The sequence below is a fragment of the Nilaparvata lugens genome, chromosome X, assembly GCF_014356525.2.
Source record: "Nilaparvata lugens isolate BPH chromosome X, ASM1435652v1, whole genome shotgun sequence".
NCBI lineage: Eukaryota > Metazoa > Arthropoda > Insecta > Hemiptera > Delphacidae > Nilaparvata > Nilaparvata lugens.
Window position 1 is genome coordinate 3,623,958 of NC_052518.1, and position 23,556 is coordinate 3,647,513.

A 23,556-nucleotide genomic window follows, 5' to 3' on the forward strand; every position below is an offset into this window, starting at 1 on the left:
TTTTCCATAAGGGCAGGTATCATGAAAAAATAGTGGTAATTTTTGTAATGTTGTAAACCACTTTTTTTAGTGGTTGAAAACATTACTTTGTTAAGTTATTCATCAAGTCCATAGTTTTCACAACCTTTGATAGTTGATCACATTTCAAGGTAGAATCCGAAATTGAATTATTGAAAACTGGAACAACCTGACTAAAATAAAAATGAAGATAATAAAAATGATTGGGATGGAATAATTCACATTAATTGAAGAAAATAAAGATTGAAACTAACCTCCATCAGAAAGTTTGTGCACTTCTATTTCCTTGAATGAACCGTTCATCACTAAGAAATAAGAGGTTGGACCGGATTTAGTGACCGAAACTTTGTATTTAAGATCGTCATGGATGAGCTCAACATTTACATCATGTTCCACCATTGTTGTTCCCTGGATTTGTCCTCTGAAATGAGATGCATTCCCTATTTCATCATAAAGAGTGAGTGTCTTTTAAATATTTACGAATACACACAGTGGCCAGACTACAACAAACTTATTATATAGTGTTTCGTCATGAAAAACAACACTAGTTTTTAGGTAAAGAGATCACTTACAAAAGCAATAAGAATCAATTTACAAAAAAATATTAGGTACATTACCAACCAAGAATTTCTAGGCAATACAACTAAAATATAATTACAATAAGGTCATCAACCGATGGCTCAAAACAATCATGCAGGAAAGAACCTACATCATTGAAGTGCACCGACACAACTACAAAGAAATACTGAAATATGAGACATAGACTTGTGTATGAACACATATCCTCAGTATAATGAAGTATATTAATAAAATCACTTCACTTATGAGCTACTTTTGTTCAAATTAATAAAAATCTGATGTGGTACACTCACACAACTTTCCTTGCTCATTGATCTATAAGCCTCATTCTTGAACGAGAATAATTTAGGGGAATAATATAATGCCGATTGGCGGCTAAATATTTAAAACTACGATTATACTATTGTTATTGATTTCAGAGTACATTTTCCTTTGTTTGAATTGTAGAATTTGATGATTTTTTTGAAATTTGTAAAAACAGCTGTTCTACAAATAAAATATCGACTATGTGTTCTTTTGAATAAACTGCTCTACCTACCTACCTCACGCACGAGAAGTAGGTTACAAAGTCAATTTTTTCAAGGATGAGGTGGACCCCCTGTTAGTTTCCCAGGGAGGAGACTCACGCCAGTTAATAGAGCTGATAAATAACTATACAGGGTATGCATTTGAAAAAAATCGGTCAAGTAATTTTTGAGAAAATCGTGATAGAAATTTAACAAAATTCATTCTTCTCAAGAATATTACGAAGCTCCAGCAATTTTCCCAGAAATGAAACCCATGTCAGTTGATAGGGCTTATAAATAGCTACCTCGAGTATAAATTTAAGGAAAATCGTTAGAGCGGTTTTTGAGAAAACAATGAAAAACATGGTTTTTCAGCCATTATCCGCCATTTTGAATGGAATTTTATTGAATTTCTTATTGTTGGATCCTCATGGTATAAGGACCTTAAGTTTGAAATTTCAAGTTGATCGGTTAATTCGGAATGGAGCTATCTTATTGAACGTATAGAAAAAATGAAATTAGGGTACCTTAAATTTTTTGGAAAGCAATACTTCCCTTACCTATGGTAATAGGGCAAGGAAAGTAAAAACAATATAAAAACTTGTAGTTGGAAACTTGAAAATGACCTATGATCGAAACTAGTCGTTGTAATATTTTAAAGTTTTTAATAAAGGGTACTACAAGTTTTTATTTATATGAATAAAGGTTACTGATATTGTCATCTGCTTAAATGAAGTAATACAATCAATTATCTGGAGAGTTGAAAGATAATTACGAATTAAGAATGTGGGATTGAAGATAAAGAGGAAGTAAAAGCATAAAAATCTAATCAGAGAACTATTTTTCAAGTATGATGGACGCTAACTCGCATAGAAAACTCAATTGATCTACAAAACTGTTACCTTTCAAGAGAGTTCTGGAACTCTTGGAAATTTCGGAGTACAGTCCTATCAGCAATATGAAGAGCGCCACAAATCACACCAAGCAGAATATCTGGCTTCTCTGATTGCACACGTTCAGCGATTAGGATATCCAGCCAGGCTGTATCTATGGTATTGGCCTGCAAGAATAAACATGTTTAAAACATATCTATCAAGCTTCACAGAACAATCAATTTATACTGCAGCTGATCATATCTCTGAAGGTTCAACTGATCAGTGATTAAAAAAAATGATCTATAACTATCAAGCTACATAGAATCTTATTCATTTTGAAACTTAACTGAGTGCTCAAAAAAATTTAATCAGACGAGTTCAATTTGAAGTGGAGACACATATGTAGGGACATTTTCAAAAACAAAAAAATTCTCACTGTTCCCTCAATTTATATTTATGCGACTCTCATGTTGGCTTTCAAAAACCTCAATAGCTTGCACAAAAGGAATGGAACTGTAAGAGAAACTAGAATTCAAAATTTATTATTTTACTCAATGCACAGAACTTCTAAATTTTAAAAGGGAGCACTATACAGAGCAATTAAGTTTTTCAACCATCTCCCAAACGAAACCAGAATCATAAATTCAAAATCTAAATTCAAGGAAAACGTTTTGACCTATTTGACACATAAAGCATTTTATTCAGTCCGAGAGTTTTTAGATGACCATTGACAGCTTCTCTTCCTGAGATCCAACCCATTAATACAAGGTACTTAATTCAATGTTAGTTGGATTCAACAAGTAGCCCTACCTAAGTTGTTAATTAACTTATTCAAGGCCTCCAGTGTATGTTTTCGTTCTAGTTCTAAATTTTTCTTTTATTTGTAATTAATTTATTGACTGTAATTGATTATGTTGATTCTAATATGTATATTGAGAAAGCAGAAATTCTCTACATACTGTAAATGTGATGTAAAGAATGTAATTGCTAATAAAGAATTTGAATTTGAGTGGAATATTGTAGAGTTTGAAGTAGGCATAGAACGATCCTCAGTTAATTAAGAAACTATATGCAAAATTTAAAGTTGATTTCAGTCTAGTAGTTTAGACGTGATGATGCGTCAAACATAATTTTCACATCCTGTACGTGTATAAGCCAGTTCTATCCTTTATTATAGTATAGATAAATTCTTCAACTTGATACTAACATAATAAAGTGACATAACTCAGCAACCTTCCTCAACTTGATGTCAACCTGACAAAATTGGACTGGCTATTAATTTAGTTACCAATTTTAAACAACTGTTTCGAAGAGGTAGTCTCTCTAGATCAGTGTACCTAGAATACGTATTCTAGGTACCTTGCTCTAGATTCAAATTCATTTATTTGCCATAAAATAATACAGATTGATAAAAGATTATAGTTCAGATTATAGTTCTATATTAACATAGGTAAGTATTCATGTCCCATGAATGAAATTTCAACATTAATTCTGAAAAATCTAGAAGCAAAATAGAAATTCGGGCTTCGAGGTGCACGAGATTGATATTTTTAGAATCTATTTGCTAAATTTGAAGATCTAAATCATTCCCGTTTTTCCGGTATGCAATCCACAAGTTGGCATGTTTTGATGCGACCAAATGAACAAACACAACCCTACTCTCTCTCTTATTATACATCTCTATTATACTCTCTCTTATTATAGATAAGTACAGTACATGTGTACACAAACTACTTAAATTTTCACAACAAATTCTCAAAATAGCTGCCTTTTTCAGTAATTCATGAATGAATTCGTTTTATCATGTTTTATGGCATCTTTTTCAGAACGTTTACATTTTTGTTTTTATGTTCATCTTCAGTTCAAATAGTGTGTGTGTGTGGCCTGTTTTTATAATCTCTTCCTTCAAGGTACCCCCACAATAAGAAGGTTTATTCATCTCACTTTACCCTACTTTTACCACACTCTAAGGTAAAAATCGTTGCTCTTGAGAAAACGACATGCTTACAAAGCAGTAATCCCAGTAACACTACAGACTTAATCAAATCAAATCAAGTTATTTTCCACATTGCATTACAAAAAAATGTAAAATTTCATAAATTCAATTATAAATAAAATATATCAATTGAAATAGAAAATGATACATTATTACGTTAATGCTAGTATAAAGATGGCGTGGAATCCCCCCAAGAAGAATATACGTCTGTGAATGGGGGAGAGTTCTTGCATGAAAATAGAGTAATATGTATCTTTATCTGTGCTATTTACTATCAACTTTATGTTTTATACAGCCTATATGAGTGAATGTAACTGCTGTTTATAGTGCTGTTAATGTGACTAGTATCCATTTCAATGATCTCTAGGTTTGTTGTAGGCTTAGACCAGTTATAGAATAGACACGGCCTATTCGTACTGAAAATCGATGAAGCCAACATCTACTGCCATATCCCCAAATCGTGACGTCGGCATCAGATAGAAAACTTTTCTGTAAAGTTTGTTTACATTGTTTTCCATAGCAGATTGTGTCTATTTCAGCGGGAGCGCAGCTGGAGTTTATCATTTTAATGAATAATAATTTACATCCTTCTGAAATAGACACAATCTGAAAGTTTTCTATCCGATGATGACGTCACGATTTGGAGATATGGCAGTATATATGTTGGCTTCAGAGGCTAGACTTCCCAGCGTGTCTATTCTATAACTGGTCTAAGGTTGTAGGTACTACATGTGGTGTTATCTTGCAGAAGCCAGCATCACTAATTCATGGAAACTACTATTTACAGAAAGGTTCATTCACATGTGCGCGACTTTTAGATCTCTCTGTATTTTGTAATTTGCAATGCCTATAATTATGATACAAAGAACTACATTGAAATTCTCATTTAATGGCAGATAAAGAACTTGTATTTTCGTATACATTTCATTGTACCCCTCTGTATTTGTATTCTCTTATAATTAATTGTTTAACGTACCTGGAAGCTCTCCGTTTCTAGAAGAGTGATCAAGTATTCGACGGTTGTTCGGAAGTCTCCTCGGATTGACAGCTCCTTCAATGCAATCACAAGATTCCTATAACAAACAAAATTAGACGTTTTTTTTTAAATTTTAAACAATTGAGGATCTATGGATGTTATCAACAATGATGACAACAGAATAATAAGTAGATTGCAGAATATGATATTATTATACAAAGAGCTACATTGAGAACCTTGTGATAGTGAGACATTTCTATAAAAGAGAGCTTCACAAAACAGCGCTCTGTAAGGTTTTGAGATCAATCTCACAACCGCTAACTACAATCTATCTAGAAAACTATCTATCTGGATGTAAAAACAATCTATCTAGAATCAAACTTTCTCGATACAACTGAAGTACAGTCCCAAGCCCCAGCATAAATGTAAGGTGTTGAATGAAAAAGACTAAGAAATTGTCAAAAAACCACTGATTTATTGATAATTAGAAAGACCGGTTTCGGTTATTACACCATTGTCAATCTCTGATAAACTACTATTACATTTATCAGAGATTGACAATGGTGTAATAACCGAAACCGGTCTTTCTAATTATCAATAAATCAGTGGTTTTTTGACAATTTCTTAGTCTTTTTCATTCAATATGAATAAATACCACAATATCAACTTCTCAACTACACAAAAAGTAAATGTAAGGTATTCAGTGGTCATAACAGAGACATCTATCTACTCCTGATTTACCGTATCCTAACGTCTTGATGTGAAACTCACTACAGGATGCGGCAGCGAAACTTCCTTATTTTAAGTAAATAAAACTCTTTGTATGGATCAGAATGTTTGTATTTTTTTCTAATGTAGACATATATATCAAGTTTTGTTTCAATTAGTTTTGAATATCAAATGAGGTAGATGACGTCCCTCATTCTCCCTACACTGAGAAACCCGATTTTGTCATGACTCCTGCCAGCATTGTAGGCGTTGTTAGCAATTTCTTCCCTGATTTTGGTTTTCAAATCGTGTGGGGTCCTTGAACGGTTCAAATAAACAAGGGATTTCAAAAACCCCCGTGGAAAAAAATCACAAGGGTTTTCAAATCAGGAGATCGGGCTTCGAATTGATCGCTCCTAATTGAGATGAGGCGTCCTGGAAACGAATCTAGGTGATCCCTCAATTGAAGTCACGTTCAGAATGTTCTTGCACAATTGCCATCTTGCATGGATGGAAATAAAGATTATAATGAAGAATTCGTCTCACAGACCGATCGGAAAGTCCAAGAGCAGAGGCATGTTTGCGCGCAGTACACTGTGGCGATCACAAAATTGAATTTCTCATTGTTCTCAGGAGACCTAATGGGCCGAGGGACTTTAGTTTTTCGTCTCAAGTCTTGTCTGAACGTAGTGACCCACGTAACAATTGATTTCCAGTCCAGGACAGTAGCCAAAGGGGCAAATTAAAGCGATTTCGAAAAGCGCACTGGGTTGTGATAACTGAAAATCCGCTCGAAAAATAAGTCTCAACAGCAAATGCATGCTTCTCATTGTTCCAATGCATGATGGCGAATGAACATGTCGGGAAGAAAACTTGATGATCTGACCTCTCTAACGAGACCAAATTTGTTCTACTACGACATCAGCTGACTGAATGGCGTTCACTTTAAAAAAGGAAGTTCTGCCACAGTATACATACAGTATGGAAACTTGGCTAGTACGCTGACGCTAAAATCCGCCATCTTGTTAGGAAGCGCCGCATTGTAATAGTATTGATGATAGGTTCGGATCACCTCAATGATCCGGATCAATTGATCTCATTCACTGCTACAAGCCAATCAGAAGACCAGGATTGGAACTTCCCAAGGTCACGTGACGTGTTTAGTATTGGGGTCATGTAAAAAGCATTGGTTAGATAGGCGATTGATTACAAGTTTCCATTCTGTACCTATTCTGTGGTTCTGCTGCCGCACCTGGTATAAAGCTGGATTGGCACACAACAGTGACAGTGAAAATATAACTTTCATGAACACTTATTGGACTATTCCCATTCAGTGAGTATGAATAATCCCATTAGAAGTCATGAGAATTATTTTTTTTTACTGTTCACTGTCACAGTTGTGTGCGAATCCAATTTAAGACATCATCTTAAGTATACCACCTTATAGTATCACCTTAGGCTCGTCTCACACTACCTCGACTCCAGTCAAGGATACTCCAGTCTCTCGACCTTACAACTTTTTTTCTTATTGTCACCACTTCACACCAGTTCTATACTACTGCATTTTCTAATCTTACTTTATTAAAAATATAAGATCTAATCCGTCATTACTTAGCATGTAACAAATTTTATAATAATTATTATGAATATATTGTGTTATCTAAGATGATAAAACATAACTTCCATGAAACATAACCTCACTTTCATTAAAAATGCAACTCAAGTCGAGGCTCGACCAGCATGTCGACTGGTCTGAGTGTCACCATTTGAAAAACACATGCTGCGTCGAGAAGAGACTAGAGTCGCAGTCTCTTCTCGACCTGAGTCGCGTAAGTGTGAGTTGAGCCTTAGAGTCACCTTAGGAAGCTTACACACTGGGCGGCAGAAACGCCGCGCGGCCATATTGCCGTTGGCGGCATCTGTGCAGCCGTCCACTGCCACCGCGGCTGGCGGTGTTTTTGCCGCTCTTGTCTACGCAGTAGCGTACGTGACCAAATGGGCGTTTACACATTTGGCGGCTGTCTACCGTCGCCGCTGATCAGTCGTCGTCTTTCCCAGTTGCTCCAAGTCAGAGGTCTTTGAAAATCAGCCTTTTAATTTGTGTCTTGTTGTAAAGTTTGTGAGTTGTTTATAACATTTATTTATTGTTTTAAGTGTTTGTGGTTGACGAGTGTGAGAAATTGAGTGAGTTAATAGACAATGAGTTGTTAATATCATTTGTAGAACAGAGGCCAGTTTTATGGGACAAAATTTGGAAAATACAATTAACTGAACACTCATGAAACAGAGAAGTCACAACATATTTGCAATGAAGAACTACAAGAATTATTTTGGCTACTGATCATACGTGGCGGTAATTTTGCCGCTCGATGTTTGGCGGTATTTTTGCCGCTGAATGAGTAAGCTCGACTTTTTTTCGAGGCGACGACGGCAATTTCGCCGCCGCAGCAGAAACAGCCCAGTGTGTAACCAGCGTTATAGTGCGGAGTCTCCGGGCATATTATTTCCAGGTTGGTTGAGTTTTATTTAATTTCGCCATTATTTAATTTATTGTGTTAATTGTACTCACTCTCGAGCCTGCTCTCTGTTTTCGCCCCATGAGAAACAATGACCGAATTGTGAGTCAGCGAATTCATGGAGACCTCCAGAAGCACCCACACTGAAATATCCCCATACATTCTTCGATGATCTGAAGTTCAACTCTTGCACTGTTCCAGAACTTGGCTTGAATCCTAGATTGGGTGAAAATATAACATCAAATCATTAATTTGCTATAAACTAATTTGAAACTGATTGAGAAGAAATGGATAATTTTTTGGCTTGAATCCTAGATTGGGTGAAAATATAACATCAAATCATTAATTTGCTACAAACTAATTTGAAACTGATGGAGAAGATATGAATAATTTTGTGAGGACAGTTTTGTTTATGCTAGTTTATATCGTGATGATACTGAGAGACATTCTTCTGAAGGAAAATGTACAATAATTGAAAATTAAAAATATTTATCCAATCCTAGATTGGGTGAAAAGATAACATCAAATCAGTAATTTGCTAGAAACTAATGGAGAAGAAATAGATAATTTTTGTGAAGACAGTTTTGTTTATTCTGGTTTATATCGTGATGATACTCAGTGCCTTTCTTCTGAAGGAAAATGTACAATAATTAAAAATTAAAAATATTTATCCAATCCTAGATTGGGTGAAAAGATAACATCAAATCAGTAATTTGCTAGAAACTAATGAAGAAGAAATAGATAATTTTTGTGAGGACAGTTTTGTTTCTTCTAGTTTGTATCGTGGAGCCACTCTTATGGACAAATCTGTAGATTAGATGAAAATTAAGAGCATTTATCCAATCATAAACATAAAAAAGAGATTTAGCATGTCACACATCGTCTATAATTGTTATTGTGATGTTTGTGCTTGAAAGTTCAAGTTAAATGTTTATTGTTTACATCACCATAAACAGAATACGGTACAAACAAATCATCCTATCAGATATAACTCACAATATAAGGATAGCTAGTACGATAATAATTCTCTTCTCTGATGAGCACATTAAACTGTCAGTCCCAGCTGATATATTATAACAGTAGTGAGGCCCATTGTTGGCTTAAATGATATGTTTAGCCGAGGTAGAACTTCCTCCAGGAACTAAAGCCATACGGTTATCATTATTTACTTCAATCTACATATTAAAATGCTTCAGTTTTACAATATTGAAATCTTGGGATGATGATGAAAATGAATAATTCTATTCACAAGAGAAATTTCATTATAGTTACAGCAAACTTCGTAAGACATATAAAAAAACTTTTCATTATGGTATTCACTTTTTCTTATCATATCTCATCATTATCATTACGATTCATATGTTATACCCCATCATAACCATGTATTAATTCTGCTTTTTGGCATGATACATATCGTTTGTCAATTTCATACAAAATTGAATAAACTATTAGCTGTGCGGTTATCTACAATAATAATAATTTTTTTCTTTCCCTCATATGGCTACTACAATAATTGCTCAAATGAAATAAAACTTCTGAAGTACCCATTTGAAATTATTTAAGAATTCACCATAACGTGGTTCAACTAAGTTTATAGCCACTTTCAAGTGAGAATTGAATAAAATAAACAACATTGAATTGTAACTATTTTATGTCTGATTATGTATTGATTGATCATTTAATCAAACAATACTATAAAGATAAAATAGTTTCAATTGAAGGTTGTTAATTTTATTTCATCCCCACTAGAAAATGGCTATGAATAGTTGAAACATGTTGTGGTGAATTGATGGAAAATTTCAAATGGGTACTTCAGAAGTTTTTTTCATTCGAGCAATTAATTATTGTAGTAGCCCTATAAGAAAAAGTGAATACTATAATAAATTTTTTTATATGTCTTACAAAGTTTGCTGTAACTATAAAGAAATTTTTCTTGTGAATAGAATTATTGTTTGCATCGAAATTTTTCTTGTGAATAGAATTATTGTTTGCATCGGTTTTCATACGTTTCCATTTTCATCATCATACCAAGATTTTAATATGTAAAAACTGAAGCATTCATTCATTTTAACTTTGAAATTTAGGTACAGTAAATATAGATAGTGAAAATCTAGAAATTCAACGAAAATGTGTTTGCATTGTAATTTGTAATGGATTGCAATGAATCGTGAAACTTACATCATACAGTTGGCTTCAGTTTACAAACCTTCATCGGGATTTTCACTAGTGATCCTAGCAGCAATGACGTGACCCCATGGCTGAGGCTTGTGCCTGGGAGCATCAAAGTCGATCAAGCTGTCTCCCCAGGGTGATTCGCCATACAAAATTCGGATATCCTTGATGTTATGCAATTGCAGTCCCATAGCAACCTACAAAAATTATAAAAATAATAATATACCATGAGAAAAAGAAAAGAGTAACATGGATAAATAGCATATGATAACACCTAGACACCATTCTGAATGTAGTTGAAAGGTTTTAATTTAAGTTTCTTGAAATACCCTTCCTTCATGTATTAGATATGTTAGTTCTACCATAGAGAAACAATAGCGTAAGTAGATATCCCATGGTATAGGGCGTTTATGTCGCAACTTTTACTGTTATCTCAAGCCGATTACTGTTGATTATTGTTGAATTTTACTATTTTTTTGGCGTGAGAGTGTATGAACGGCACAATATGAGAGACTACCAGTGTCACACAGCTTCACTGGAAGGGATTACATGAACTATCGGCTTGAGATAACAGTAAGAGTTGCGACATAAACGCCCTATACCATGGGATATCTACTTATGCTATTGTTTCTCTATGGTTCTACTATAATTTTATTGGAAGCCTCTGTAAGATGATTGGTGAAAAGACCTACTTATGTCTTAATTTACTCATTATAGTTTCATGATGATTGTTAAAAAAAACTCCATTTATTATTCTTATTCCATAATTGAAAATTAGTGTCAATACATAGTTGAAGATAATAAGAAAACAAAACAATTTTTCCCTTTTCCTTATTATTTCATTCCTTTCTAATAAATTTTCATTTTTCCTTTTTTTTATTATTTCTGTATCAAAAAATTTTCTATTTGATTTGATTTTGATTTTTTTGAATACTATGAAACTTCTTTTCATCAACAAAATAGTTCACAAGACATCTCATTTGATGTGATAGTACTATTATAAATGTCAGAAGATTGAATTTATCGCCAGCATTATAATTTAACAAGTACAGAAAGCAACAGATCCTACTACGCAGTTTCAAGGAGCTGTGAAAAGTGACTCAGGATTGATAGAGAACAGTTTTTACATCTTCTAAGTCACTAAACCCGCACATTTTATATTTATCGAGTTATGAGTATAATGTTCTGAAGATGGCGGCCATTAGTGTCAATACATAGTTGAAGATAATAAGAAAACAAATATGTTGTCAATTCAACTGTAATATTTATTAAAAAATGTATTGACTAAATTTTATTAAAGTGAAATCATAACCCTATTTTGGACTTTTACAATGTTATCTAAATTTGGGAGAGAAATAGTACAAGGATTATCCTTAGTTTTTCTCTCCCAATCAGTGCTTCTTCGTGAGAAATATAAATCTACCGGACCAAAAACGTTCAAATTTGGTAGATATGTTCACTTGGCCCTTTAGAGGCACACTAAGAAATCTTTTGGCGATATTTTAACTCTAAGGGTGGTTTTTAAGGGTTTAAAGTTCGTCTTTTAGCATGTATATTCTTCTTATTCCAATATCTTAAAATTATAATTGAAATGTCCATACCATATGTTAATATAGAACTATAATCTAGAGAGAGTACCTCTTCGAAACAGTTGTTCTGGTAACTAAATTAAAAATTTTATCAGGTTGACATTAAGTTGAGTTGACTTTGTTAGGTTGGCACCAAGTTGAAGATTGAAATGCATTTGTCCAGGACCTCCTAAATACCAATTTATCCAGTACCTCCTAAATACCTATTTAGGAGGTCCTGATTTATCGCGGAAAAATTGATTGGGCACTGCTACTTCAATCAGAGCTATTCCTGGGAATATTATATTACCAGCCGCTTCGCTCGCCATATCCGTTTAGCCAGACGTTTAGTCTGGACTCCCGACTGGATCGTCCTAACATATGATAAAAATGCTCAAATGATAAATGCAGGCGAGCGAAGCGATCTCATTCTTGGACGATCCAGTCGGGGGTCCAGGGGGCTCCGCCCCCTGGATAGACGGATATGGCGAGCGAAGCGAGCCTGACGGCTACTTAGTATATAATAGAACATCAGTTTGAATAACATTTCTTATGGTATTGGAATTTATGGATGAACAATTATCTTGAACTTGAACAAAATCTCCGATTACAGGAGGAAGCAAGAAGAATGATTTTAAATCTTGATAGAGAGCAATCATGCAAACCATTTTTCTGAAAGTTGAATTTCATGACAATTTTCAGCCTGTACAATTTCAGAACAATACACCATGTAATAAATAGCGAGACTTTCTTCCAATGACAATTATAATCATAACACTAGAAATAGAAAGAAGTTCACAATAAGACAACACAACAACAAATAAATAATATCGAGTGACCTGGCTGGCTCAGGTCTGGTGTCAGAGTTTTCAGGGTGCAACTGATCAATTTCAGTGCCTCTGACATGACCTGTTTTTTTTTTAGGCAGCCGGGACCGACAGCTCAACGTGTCCATCCGAAACACGGGAGTGGCCCGAGATAAATATCTTATAAAAAATAAATTAATATTGTCGGTGGACGTGAGAATGTGCAGGATAATTATAGTGATAACCACGTTATAATGACAGTATTTGATTAACATTAGTGTTACTTTCCTTGTTTATCATTCAACAAAGCAGATAGCGCTAAAGTTGATTCTGTAATACATAAAAAGGAGCTAACTGGATTTGGAAAAAGTTTTGATTTGTGGATGTAATGGACAACAACAGAGGAAAACTAAACAATTTATTTTTCCTACAGATACCCTGAAAAGTGACCATTTCTGCACTGATTGCAGGCCGCAAAGAATCACTTTTCCGCGCAAAGTGAGTACTTTGCGTACTCCAGATTTGCAGCATGACAACGCAAAATAGTTGGTAGGTTATATGGAGCACCAGTGCAGCAAAATCAAAATTAAGTTGGTAGTAGTCATAGTGAGGCCCACGTTATAATGACAGTGGAGAACAGCGTTGCCTTGCCATTATGCGCCTTGATTATAGTCATTTCAATGCTTACATAAGATAAACCCCCTTCAAGCAGTCAGATAAATTTTCAATTGAATTACTAATCATAATAATTCAATTATTATTATTCACTTTTAAATATATTAAGGTTTTTATTAATAATAAAATTACACAGAAAAAACATTTTATGGATTTCAGGGAATTTTACCCATAATTACCCACTTTTCATATTCAATGGTAACTGTAGGAAAAATTTAATGTGAAATACGTGCGCAAAGTTCGTTTGCTGAAATCAAGAAACCATCATTCCGCACTTGCCTACGGCTCGTGCGTAAACGTTTCTTTCGGTGCAGCAAACTGTCACTTTGCGCTCTAGTTGCACAAATAACTATTGAGTTTCATTGCTGATGAAATAGACGACGTCATGAGATTAGATTAGATTAGACCTGTAGACCTTTGTTCCTAAGACGGGATGGGACTTCTGTACTTTGGATAATCTTGTACGTTGGGTATCAAGTTGTTGTCTTTGGCGGGTGTTGTATGAATGAACCATACCTCTTGTTTTACACTTACACTTACTTATTTTACACTTATTTTTATGTATATACAAGGCAACAACATAAATATATTGGTTGTAAACCGTTAATATTCCAAGAGAAACAAATAACGGTTTACAATGTTCCCTGGAAGTGGCCCCCACTATTATCCTCACAGCTTTTTTCTGGAGAAGGAGAACACCAGAAATATGACTACTTCCACCCCAGTCTAGGATACCATACCACAGAAGACTGTGCAACAATGTAAGACAATGTGGCAACATGTAAGACAATTGTTTACCTTTTCCATGTCCTCGAAGACCTCAGGCCTGGCAATGACAGCAGGCGCTTCTTCAATGATCTTCTGATGTCTTCTTTGGATGGAGCAGTCACGTCCGAACAACGAGATGGCGTTTCCATACTGGTCAGCCAGCAACTGCACTTCCAAGTGACGGGCACAGCTCGCCAACTTCATTATGAAAATCGGAGATCCGGGAACTTCCGATTGCACCTGAAAATTTCCATTTCATAATGACTTATTGTCATAATTTGATTGTATTGTATGAGATGTATTGTATGTATCTTATTCTTTCGATTTATTGTCAGTCATACAAAATACACAATATCTTTCACATATAGTCCGGGTCCTGTAGCCTATGTTGCCTATCGGCGGAGGACCACTAGACTACAATACCACAGAATACATACAGAATGGAAAGTCGGCTAGTATCCTGACGTAAAAATCCGCCATCTTGAAAGAAAGTTCAGCATTATATAGTGAGGTCCACGTTATAATGACAGTATTTGATCAACTTTGGTTTTGCTATCCTTGTCTATCATTCGACAAAGCCGGTGGTACTATCCTTTTCTAGGTTCACAACGATGCCAAGTATATTTTTGACAGTGTAGAAATATAATTAATTAATGCAGAGAATTTAACTATTTAGCTATTCTCCTATCTTTATCCACTGTCATTATAACGTGGACCTCACTATAGATGGGAGGTTCGGATCACTTTACTAATCCGGGTCAATCGGTCTTGTTCACTGCCGCGAGCCAATCAAAAGACCCGGATAGTGGTAATTTTAATTTCTAACAAGATGGCGCAGTCAGGTGAAGTGGACTTGGTGCACTCAAGTATTGGCATAGCCACCTCTAATACAAGGCCCCGGCCTACGATATTGCAACGTCGCAGTGTAGGCCTACAATCTAATACATGATTGGTGAAAAATATTAAAAAATACCATCTGATCTTTTTCACCAATCATGTATTAGATTGTAGGCCTACACTGCGACGTTGCAATATCGTAGACCGGGGCCTTGTATTAGAGGTGGCTATGGTATTGTCGACATGTAAAAAGCATTGGTTGGATACGCGTTTCATTGATACATTCCATTCTGTGAAAATACTACTCGTTCAAAAATATCGAACATTTTTGTAAATGTATCTTTCCATAAGCAACAGAAGCTCTTTTGTATCATCTCAAAACCAACGTATTGCATCCCAAACGATACACAAGGAGCTTCAATGAATCTTTTAAAAAAAACTCCAATGGAAAATTCGAAACCGTTTATGATCTGGAAAGGAAACGGAGTTTAGCACTTCAACAACCCATAGCTCGCTTATAAGACCACTTAAATTTCAGTTGCCACTTTTTCTCACTCTTATAATGATCTTAACAATTATATTGAAAAAGATTAGCCAATTTAAATAAAAATAAAAAGGTTTACCGAACAGCCTTAAACTAAAGAGTTCTACAATAATATTGAGCCAGAAAAATGATGAAATATGCGAAAGTTAAAAGGTACTACTGTAATGTTTTCACATGAAACGGTTAAGTTTGGACCTTAAGAAGTCCAAAGATAGGAAACGCTTAAATGAAAAACCGTGTAGAATCTATGTAGTAAAAACTTTCTACTTCAAAGTTTTCATAGCTTTAATAAAGAAATACTATATAATAGACGATTGAATTACAGAGAAAAATATATGATACCAGAGTTCAGCATGGACTCACAAAGAAGGCGATAAAGCACAAGTTGTGGCTCAATTTGAGATGTTTTGACGTATATTCAATTGCCTGTCTTATAAAAAAATCTAAATGAGATAGACAGATGATAAATGCCTTTATTCATACCCTTTGGAACATTAAAAGTGTTGTGGGCGAAATTGAGGCAATAAAAAGCCTCTTTTCCACTTAACACACTTAGAGATTAGTGGATTAAAGATGATGAGAGATGAGTTAATTTTGTAATAAATAAAACAAAAGGAGCTAACTGGATTTGGAAAATGTTCTGATTGGTGGATGTAATGGACAACAACAGAGGAAAACTAAACAATTTATTTTGAGTTACGTTGTTGATAAAAATAGACGATGTCATGTACGACAATTGTTTACCTTTTCCATGTCCTCGAAGACCTCAGGCCTGGCAATGACAGCAGGCGCTTCTTCAATGATCTTCTGATGTCTTCTTTGGATGGAGCAGTCACGTCCGAACAATGAGATGGCGTTTCCATACTGGTCAGCCAGCAACTGCACTTCCAAGTGACGGGCACAGCTCGCCAACTTCATTATGAAAATCGGAGATCCGGGAACTTCCGATTGCACCTGAAAATTTCCATTTCATAATGATTTATTGTCATAATTTGATTGTATTGTATGAGATAATTTGTATTGTATGAGATGTATTGTATGTATCTTATTCTTTCGATTTATTGTCAGTCATACAAAATACACAATAACTTACACATATAGTCCGGGTCCTGTAGCTTTGCCAATCGGCGGAGGACCACTAGACTACAATACCACAGAATACATACAGAATGGAAAGTCGGCTAGTATCCTGACGTAAAAATCCGCCATCTTGAAAGAAAGTTCAGCATTATATAGTGAGGTCCACGTTATAATGACAGTATTTGATCAACTTTGGTTTTGCTATCCTTGTCTATCATTCGACAAAGCCGGTGGTACTATCCTTTTCTAGGTCCACAACGATGCCAAGTATATTTTTGACAGTGTAGAAATATAATTAATTAATGCAGAGAATTTAACTATTTGGCTATTCTCCTATCTTTATCCACTGTCATTATAACGTGGACCTCACTATAGATGGGAGGTTCGGATCACTTTACTAATCCGGGTCAATCGGTCTCGTTCACTGCCGCGAGCCAATCAAAAGACCCGGATAGTGGTAATTTTAATTTCCAACAAGATGGCGCAGTCAGGTGAAGTGGACTTGGTGCACTCAAGTATTGGCATAGCCACCTCTAATACAAGGCCCCGGCCTACGATATTGCAACGTCGCAGTGTAGGCCTAGAATCTAATACATGATTGGTGAAAAATATTTAAAAAATACCATCTGATCTTTTTCACCAATCATGTATTAGATTGTAGGCCTACACTGCGACGTTGCAATATCGTAGACCGGGGCCTTGTATTAGAGGTGGCTATGGTATTGTCGACATGTAAAAAGCATTGGTTGGATACGCGTTTCATTGATACATTCCATTCTGTGAAAATACTACTCGTTCAAAAATATCGAACATTTTTGTAAATGTATCTTTCCATAAGCAACAGAAGCTCTTTTGTATCATCTCAAAACCAACGTATTGCATCCCAAACGATACACAAGGAGCTTCAATGAATCTTTTCATAAACAACATATGCTCTTTTGTATGTTCTCAAAGGCAACGTGTTGCATCTGAAACGATTCAAAAGGAGTCGTTCTTTATACTTATGAACCGGTCTTTCTAATTATCAATAAATCAGTGGTTTTTTGACAATTTCTAAGTCTTTTTCATTCAATGATTCAATAGGAGCTTCAATGTATCATTCCATAAGCAACAGATGCTCTTTTGTATGTTCTCAAAAGCAACGTGTTGCATCCGAAACGATACACAAGGAGCTTCAATGTATACTTCCATAAGCAACAGATGCTCTTTTGTATCATCTCAAAAGCAACGAGTTGCATCCGAAAAGATACACAAGGAGCTTTTTGGAGTTGAGTCCTATTAGCACAACACGGCCTATCAGCTGACATTCGTTCAAGATAATCTTTCCATTGTTGGTGATACGTTGCAACTCTCTCATCCATTATGTAAAATCATGTATAATTTTGCTGTATTGTAAGCTATTGTATATAAGTGTATAAGCCAGTATATATTGTAATCTACATAAATAAAGTGCTCAATCAATCAATCAATCCATGAAGAATCTCTGTGTATAGGGATCTCTGAAGCCTGATGTTTTTGCAAAGCCGTGAATATTACCCAGTGAACCATACCTTGCCTATATGCCGCTTCAAAGTCTCAGAGGCAAAACTACGGGACGCTTACAGTACACAAAGACAGTAAGTAAATTTCATTTCACATTCTATTACTCAATATAACACATACACAAACAAACGTTCATAAAAACATTTTTCAAAACTCATGTCATTATAGATTCCACAGTGACAGCTGACAGCTGACCTATCACTCATGTTATGATTATATTCTCTGTAAGTCCTGCCACTAATGCAAGCCTGTCGAGCATGTCTCAACAGACATGTTGTTTGCACATGTTGTTTTGTGTCATCAGTGAAAGGCTTCAGACGGAAAATAGCTGTTCGACAGCAGCTTTCAACATAAAATAAACCACCAGTAACAATAAATAAGCCACTGCAAAATTATAATAAATTATACAAAAAAATTATCAAAAAATAGAGCAAGAAAGAAAAAATAAACAACTGAGAATCAAAGACACAAAATCCAGTTCAAAAATTTGCGTCTGAAGCCTTTCGCTGATGACACATAATGTCTGAACAGACAAGTTTGACAGACTTGTAGTATCGTTAGTGGCGGCCTAACCAAAGAAAATAGTGTTTTTGGATAATAACTATGAAGTATTGATACTTCATGGTGTCATGGATTCTTCATGGTGCGTACAGACCTTATATTATGTTATGATTATTATTTTAATAATATTTTATAATATCGTACATGAAATAAAATATTTTACTGTCATTAAACACTTAGGTTCAACTCACACTCACGCGATAGGTCGAGAAGAGACTCGACTCTAGTCAAGACCATGTGTTTTCAAATGGTGACACTCAGACCAGTCGATTCTAGTCTCCGCGACGTCATCATTTGAAAACACATGCTGCGTCTTGAAGATACTAGAGTCGAGTCTCTTCTCGACCTGAGTCCCGTAAGTGTGAGTTGAGCCTTACTGTACAAATACAGATCTAATAAACATCAGCTGATGAAAAGCAAAATGTGCGTGTTCGTGGCGCATAAGTTTTGTAGGCACCTTGTGAAGAAGATTTCTGTCTTTGTGAAAAAATGTCAATCTTACCTGTCTGAAAAGATTTGGGAACTCTTCAGAACTTTCGACTTTTCTGATTCCCTTGCCACCACCTCCTTCACTAGCCTTGATCATCACAGGAAATCCAATTTTCTGAGCAGAGGCCAATCCTTCATCAACTGATGCAACACATCCCTTCTTGTACAGTTCAGAACTGATCTTAATTTTCTTTCCAGAATATTGAGCTCTAAGTTCTGCAATTAGAAACATAAATTCATAATATATATAACTTAAAATACAAATACAAGTGCATAACAAATTTACGTTATAAAAATAAAACACATTCTTATGTTGAAGCAATGATAATAATAGTCAAATTGGTTTGAATTAAACTTGAATGAACTTGAATGATTTTATATTGCCTGAAGTATAACAAATTTATAAACTATTCTTAAAAACGGTTCCAGTTAACTGGGGTTTGGATGCCTTTCAATCAGTCTAGTAACTGTTTCTAGTAAAAATTATCCTAAGATTCTAGTATATAATTTATTATATAATATAACCATGAATTATGTTTAATAATCCAAACCCATTATGTTTCTTTCTACTTATTTCAAATTTTTCCATGAACTTGAATGATTTTATATTGCCTGAAGTATAACAAATTTATAAACTCTTCTTGAAAACGGTTTCAGTCAACTGAGGTTTGGCTGCCTATCAGTCAATCTAGTAACTGTTTCTAGTAAAAACGATCCTAAGATTCTAGTATAATTCATTCGTATAAAGTCGTATTTATTGATTATTTTTGAGAACGGTCTTAGTCGGTAAGGTTTGGTTGCCTGTCAATCAGTCTAGTACCTGCTTCTAATAAAAACTATCCTAAGATTCTAGTATAATTCAGTCGTATTAATTCATTATTCTTGAAGACGGTCTTAGTCAATGAGGTTTGGTTGCCTGTCTATCTGTCTAGTAACTGTTTCTAGTAAAAATCGAAAATCGATTCTAGTAAGATTTATCAAGATTTCCAGTACAACGATGAGACAGTACAACTAGAGTTTAGAGATTTCTAGTACAACTGGTTCCTGCTAGTGGTTACCAATGTGTCCTCACTAGGAATGTTTTCTAGAATTGGTTACAAATAACACGGTCCTTGGAAGACTAGAGTGGACTAGACTAGACTACGGTCCTAATCTTTTCTCCAGTTCATGTCAGAGCCTGTAAGACTTGATCTTGAAATCCGATTGTTGACATGACAAGATACAGCAATATGAATTTGATGACGAGGCGAAGTTAGGGCAGTAAAGCCCACTCTACCTCTTCTACCACTTGAAAAAACATTTCTAAGGAGAAAATATAAAATGGTATTGAATATATGGCTTCACATTTCTTATTGAGTCGAGGAAACAAGATTTCATAAATTAAACAAATACATTTTAATAATGTATGAATTGAGGGCTACTTTCTTGTATTTATAAAATAGAATTATAGTACCCTTTAAAATGAATAAAATAATAAAACAAGAATACAAATTGAAACTACTATAGTGAGGTCCACGTTATAATGGCAATGGTATTGCTATCCTTGTCTATCATTCAACAAAGCGGATAGCACTATCTCTTTCTCGCTTTGCTCTGTTGCCAGATCGTCTTTCAACAATGTAGAATTAATAATAAACTAACAAAATATTTCATCTTAATTATGAAAATTCATTATGAAATTATTGAAAAATTTTCCATAAACTTGAATGATTTTATATTGCCTGAAGTATAACAAATTTATAAACTATGTATTCTTGAAAACGGTTTCAGTCAACTGAGGTTTGGCTGCCTATCAGTCAATCTAGTAACTGTTTCTAGTAAAAACGATCCTAAGATTCTAGTATAATTCAGTCGTATAAAGTCGTATTTATTGATTATTCTTGAGAACGGTCTTAGTCAATAAGGTTTGATTGCCTGTCTATCTGTCTAGTACCTGCTTCTAGTAAAAACTATCCTAAGATTCTAGTATAATTCGGTCGTATAAAGTCGTATTTATTAATCTTTCTTGAGAACGGTCGAAGACAATAAGGTTTAGTTGCCTGTCAATCAATCTAGTTACTGTTTCTAGTAAAAATCGAAAATCGATTCTAGTAAGATTTCTAGTACAACGATGAGACTGGTTCCTGCTATTGGTTACCAATGTGTCCTTCACTAGGAATGTTTCTAGAATTGGTTACAAATAATACGGTCCTTGGAAGACTAGAGTGGACAAGACCAGACTACGGTCCTAATCTTTTCTCCAGTTCATGTCAGAGCCTGTAAGACTTGATCTTAAAATCCGATTGTTGACATGACAAGATACAGCAATATGAATTTGATGACGAGGCGAAGTTAGAGCTTTTTTTATTGCCAAAAAGAAAACAAACAATAATTTATTCATACACATACATACACGAGAAAAAATTAAAATAAATTGTTCATAATACAATATTACACATACATGCATATACATGAGAGCAGAAAACCCCAATTTTAAAATTTCTAGGCATCACCAGCAAAAAGAAAAATCTTTGCCCGCTGGTGAGAGTTGTTCTACCACTTGAAAAAACATTTCAAAGAGGAAAATATAATTTGGTATTGAATATATGGTTTCACGTTTCTTATTGAGTCGAGGAAACAAGATTTCATAAATTGAATTGAATTGAATTTATTTCGCCAAAAAAGCACATTACATCATTAAAATAAAATGGAACAAAATGAAAATTTAACTATACAAAACAGAAACAAAATTATAAATTATACTAAATACTTATGTACAATAGATTAAGTAAATAACTTAATAAATAAACTTGACATAGTACAGTAGTAGCAGTAAAATGAAATGTTCAGTTAACTTCATTGTAAAAGCATTTTTCCTTTTTGGCACTGCCAACATAAGTAACACTTGTGTGTTGGCAGTGAGTTGTAGTTCATTCACACTATTTGCTATGCAGTGACAATGATTTCGAAATACGAAAGTACATAAAACGAGATGTAACAATAAAAAGAAAAGAGGAAAAGTTAGCTGAAAGTCGATGTAGGGAGGCCACCATGATTTTTTTAAAGAATTTATAAAATTGTTGGGTAGGATTAAACAAATACATTTTAATAATGTATGGATTCAGGGCTACTTTCTTGTATTTATAAAATATAATTATAGTACCCTTTAAAATGAATAAAATAATAAAACAAGAATACAAATTGTAACTATTAGTTTCAATGGTGTAATCACCGAAACTAGTAGTTACAATTTGTATTCTTGTTTTATTATTTTATTCATTTTAAAGGGTCTATAATTATATTTTATAAATTATTAGCTTACCTGATCCGGACCAAGGAAGAGTTGGGATTTCGGCCGTCTGTGCAACAATGCTGGATGCAATCTTGTCTCCCAGAGCCCACATAGCTTTTTCTGGTGGTCCAATGAAAGCGATATTGTTCTTGTGTAGGAGTTCGGGTAGTTTAGGATATTCTGATGCGTGACCCCATCCGGCCCAAACAGCCTAGAATTAAACAACAATCCAAATATAACTTTGCTTCATATGCGACTCATATTGTAGACTGTCCAGTGAAAGAGCATAGCAGTAAATTCGTATGGCTTTTGTTGGTGGGGAGTCCCTTGCGGGAAGGTCCCACCGCCTGAATATATCATTTAAGCCGTCAATGGGCCTTACGACTGTCATACTTCAGCCGGGACCGACAGTAGGAGCAGTGATTGAGTGAATCTAGCTTCTACAGTGCAGTCAATAAGTGTATCAATCATTTATTTATTTTCAAAACATACATGAAAATATACATGAAAAAGTCAAAAACTAAAAACTAACTTGAAGCTAAAGAGAAAAAGTGACAGTTTGAAATTCATTTTTTTACAGTAAACTCGTTTATACTGTAGCATGCTAAATCTATCAAATATGCTCTCAACAATTCCTTGAATTTTGATCTATCAGGTTCATGCCTTATGCAACCTGGGAGACAACCAATAAATTTTATTCCCATGTACGTTGGACCTTGTTTATATTTTTCCTTATTGTGTTTCTTTATTGTAAAATTATTTTTATTTCTTGTGTTGTAATTATGTATATCTAATTGCCGTGGGAATCTAGATTCGTTATAATATATAATATTGTCCTATAAATGTACAGGCTGTACACCGTTTAACTTACTAAAGAATGGCTTGCATGATTGCTCTCTATCAAGATTTAGAATAATTCGTGTTGCTTCTTTTTGTAATAGGAGTATTTTATTTAAGTTTGAGATGCTTGTTCCTCCATATATTTCAATTCCATATGAAATGTGGAAGTGGATCATTGCAAAGTACACTGCTTTTAACGTTTCTAAGTTTGAAATATTAATTAAGTTGT

At 34.6% G+C, this 23,556-nt stretch overlaps 1 protein-coding gene across 1 annotated transcript in view; it reads right to left on the minus strand.

Annotated features, from left to right (window-relative positions):
* The window catches only part of LOC111055638 (acetyl-CoA carboxylase), a 155,191-nt gene that overhangs the window by 64,219 nt on the left and 67,416 nt on the right, over nucleotides 1-23,556 (minus strand). The window contains 9 exon segments of the mRNA XM_039441418.1: nucleotides 273-439; nucleotides 2,006-2,163; nucleotides 4,951-5,047; nucleotides 8,228-8,390; nucleotides 10,381-10,543; nucleotides 14,194-14,403; nucleotides 16,289-16,498; nucleotides 19,230-19,432; nucleotides 22,518-22,698. Of these exon segments, the coding sequence (XP_039297352.1) occupies nucleotides 273-439; nucleotides 2,006-2,163; nucleotides 4,951-5,047; nucleotides 8,228-8,390; nucleotides 10,381-10,543; nucleotides 14,194-14,403; nucleotides 16,289-16,498; nucleotides 19,230-19,432; nucleotides 22,518-22,698 (1,552 nt within the window).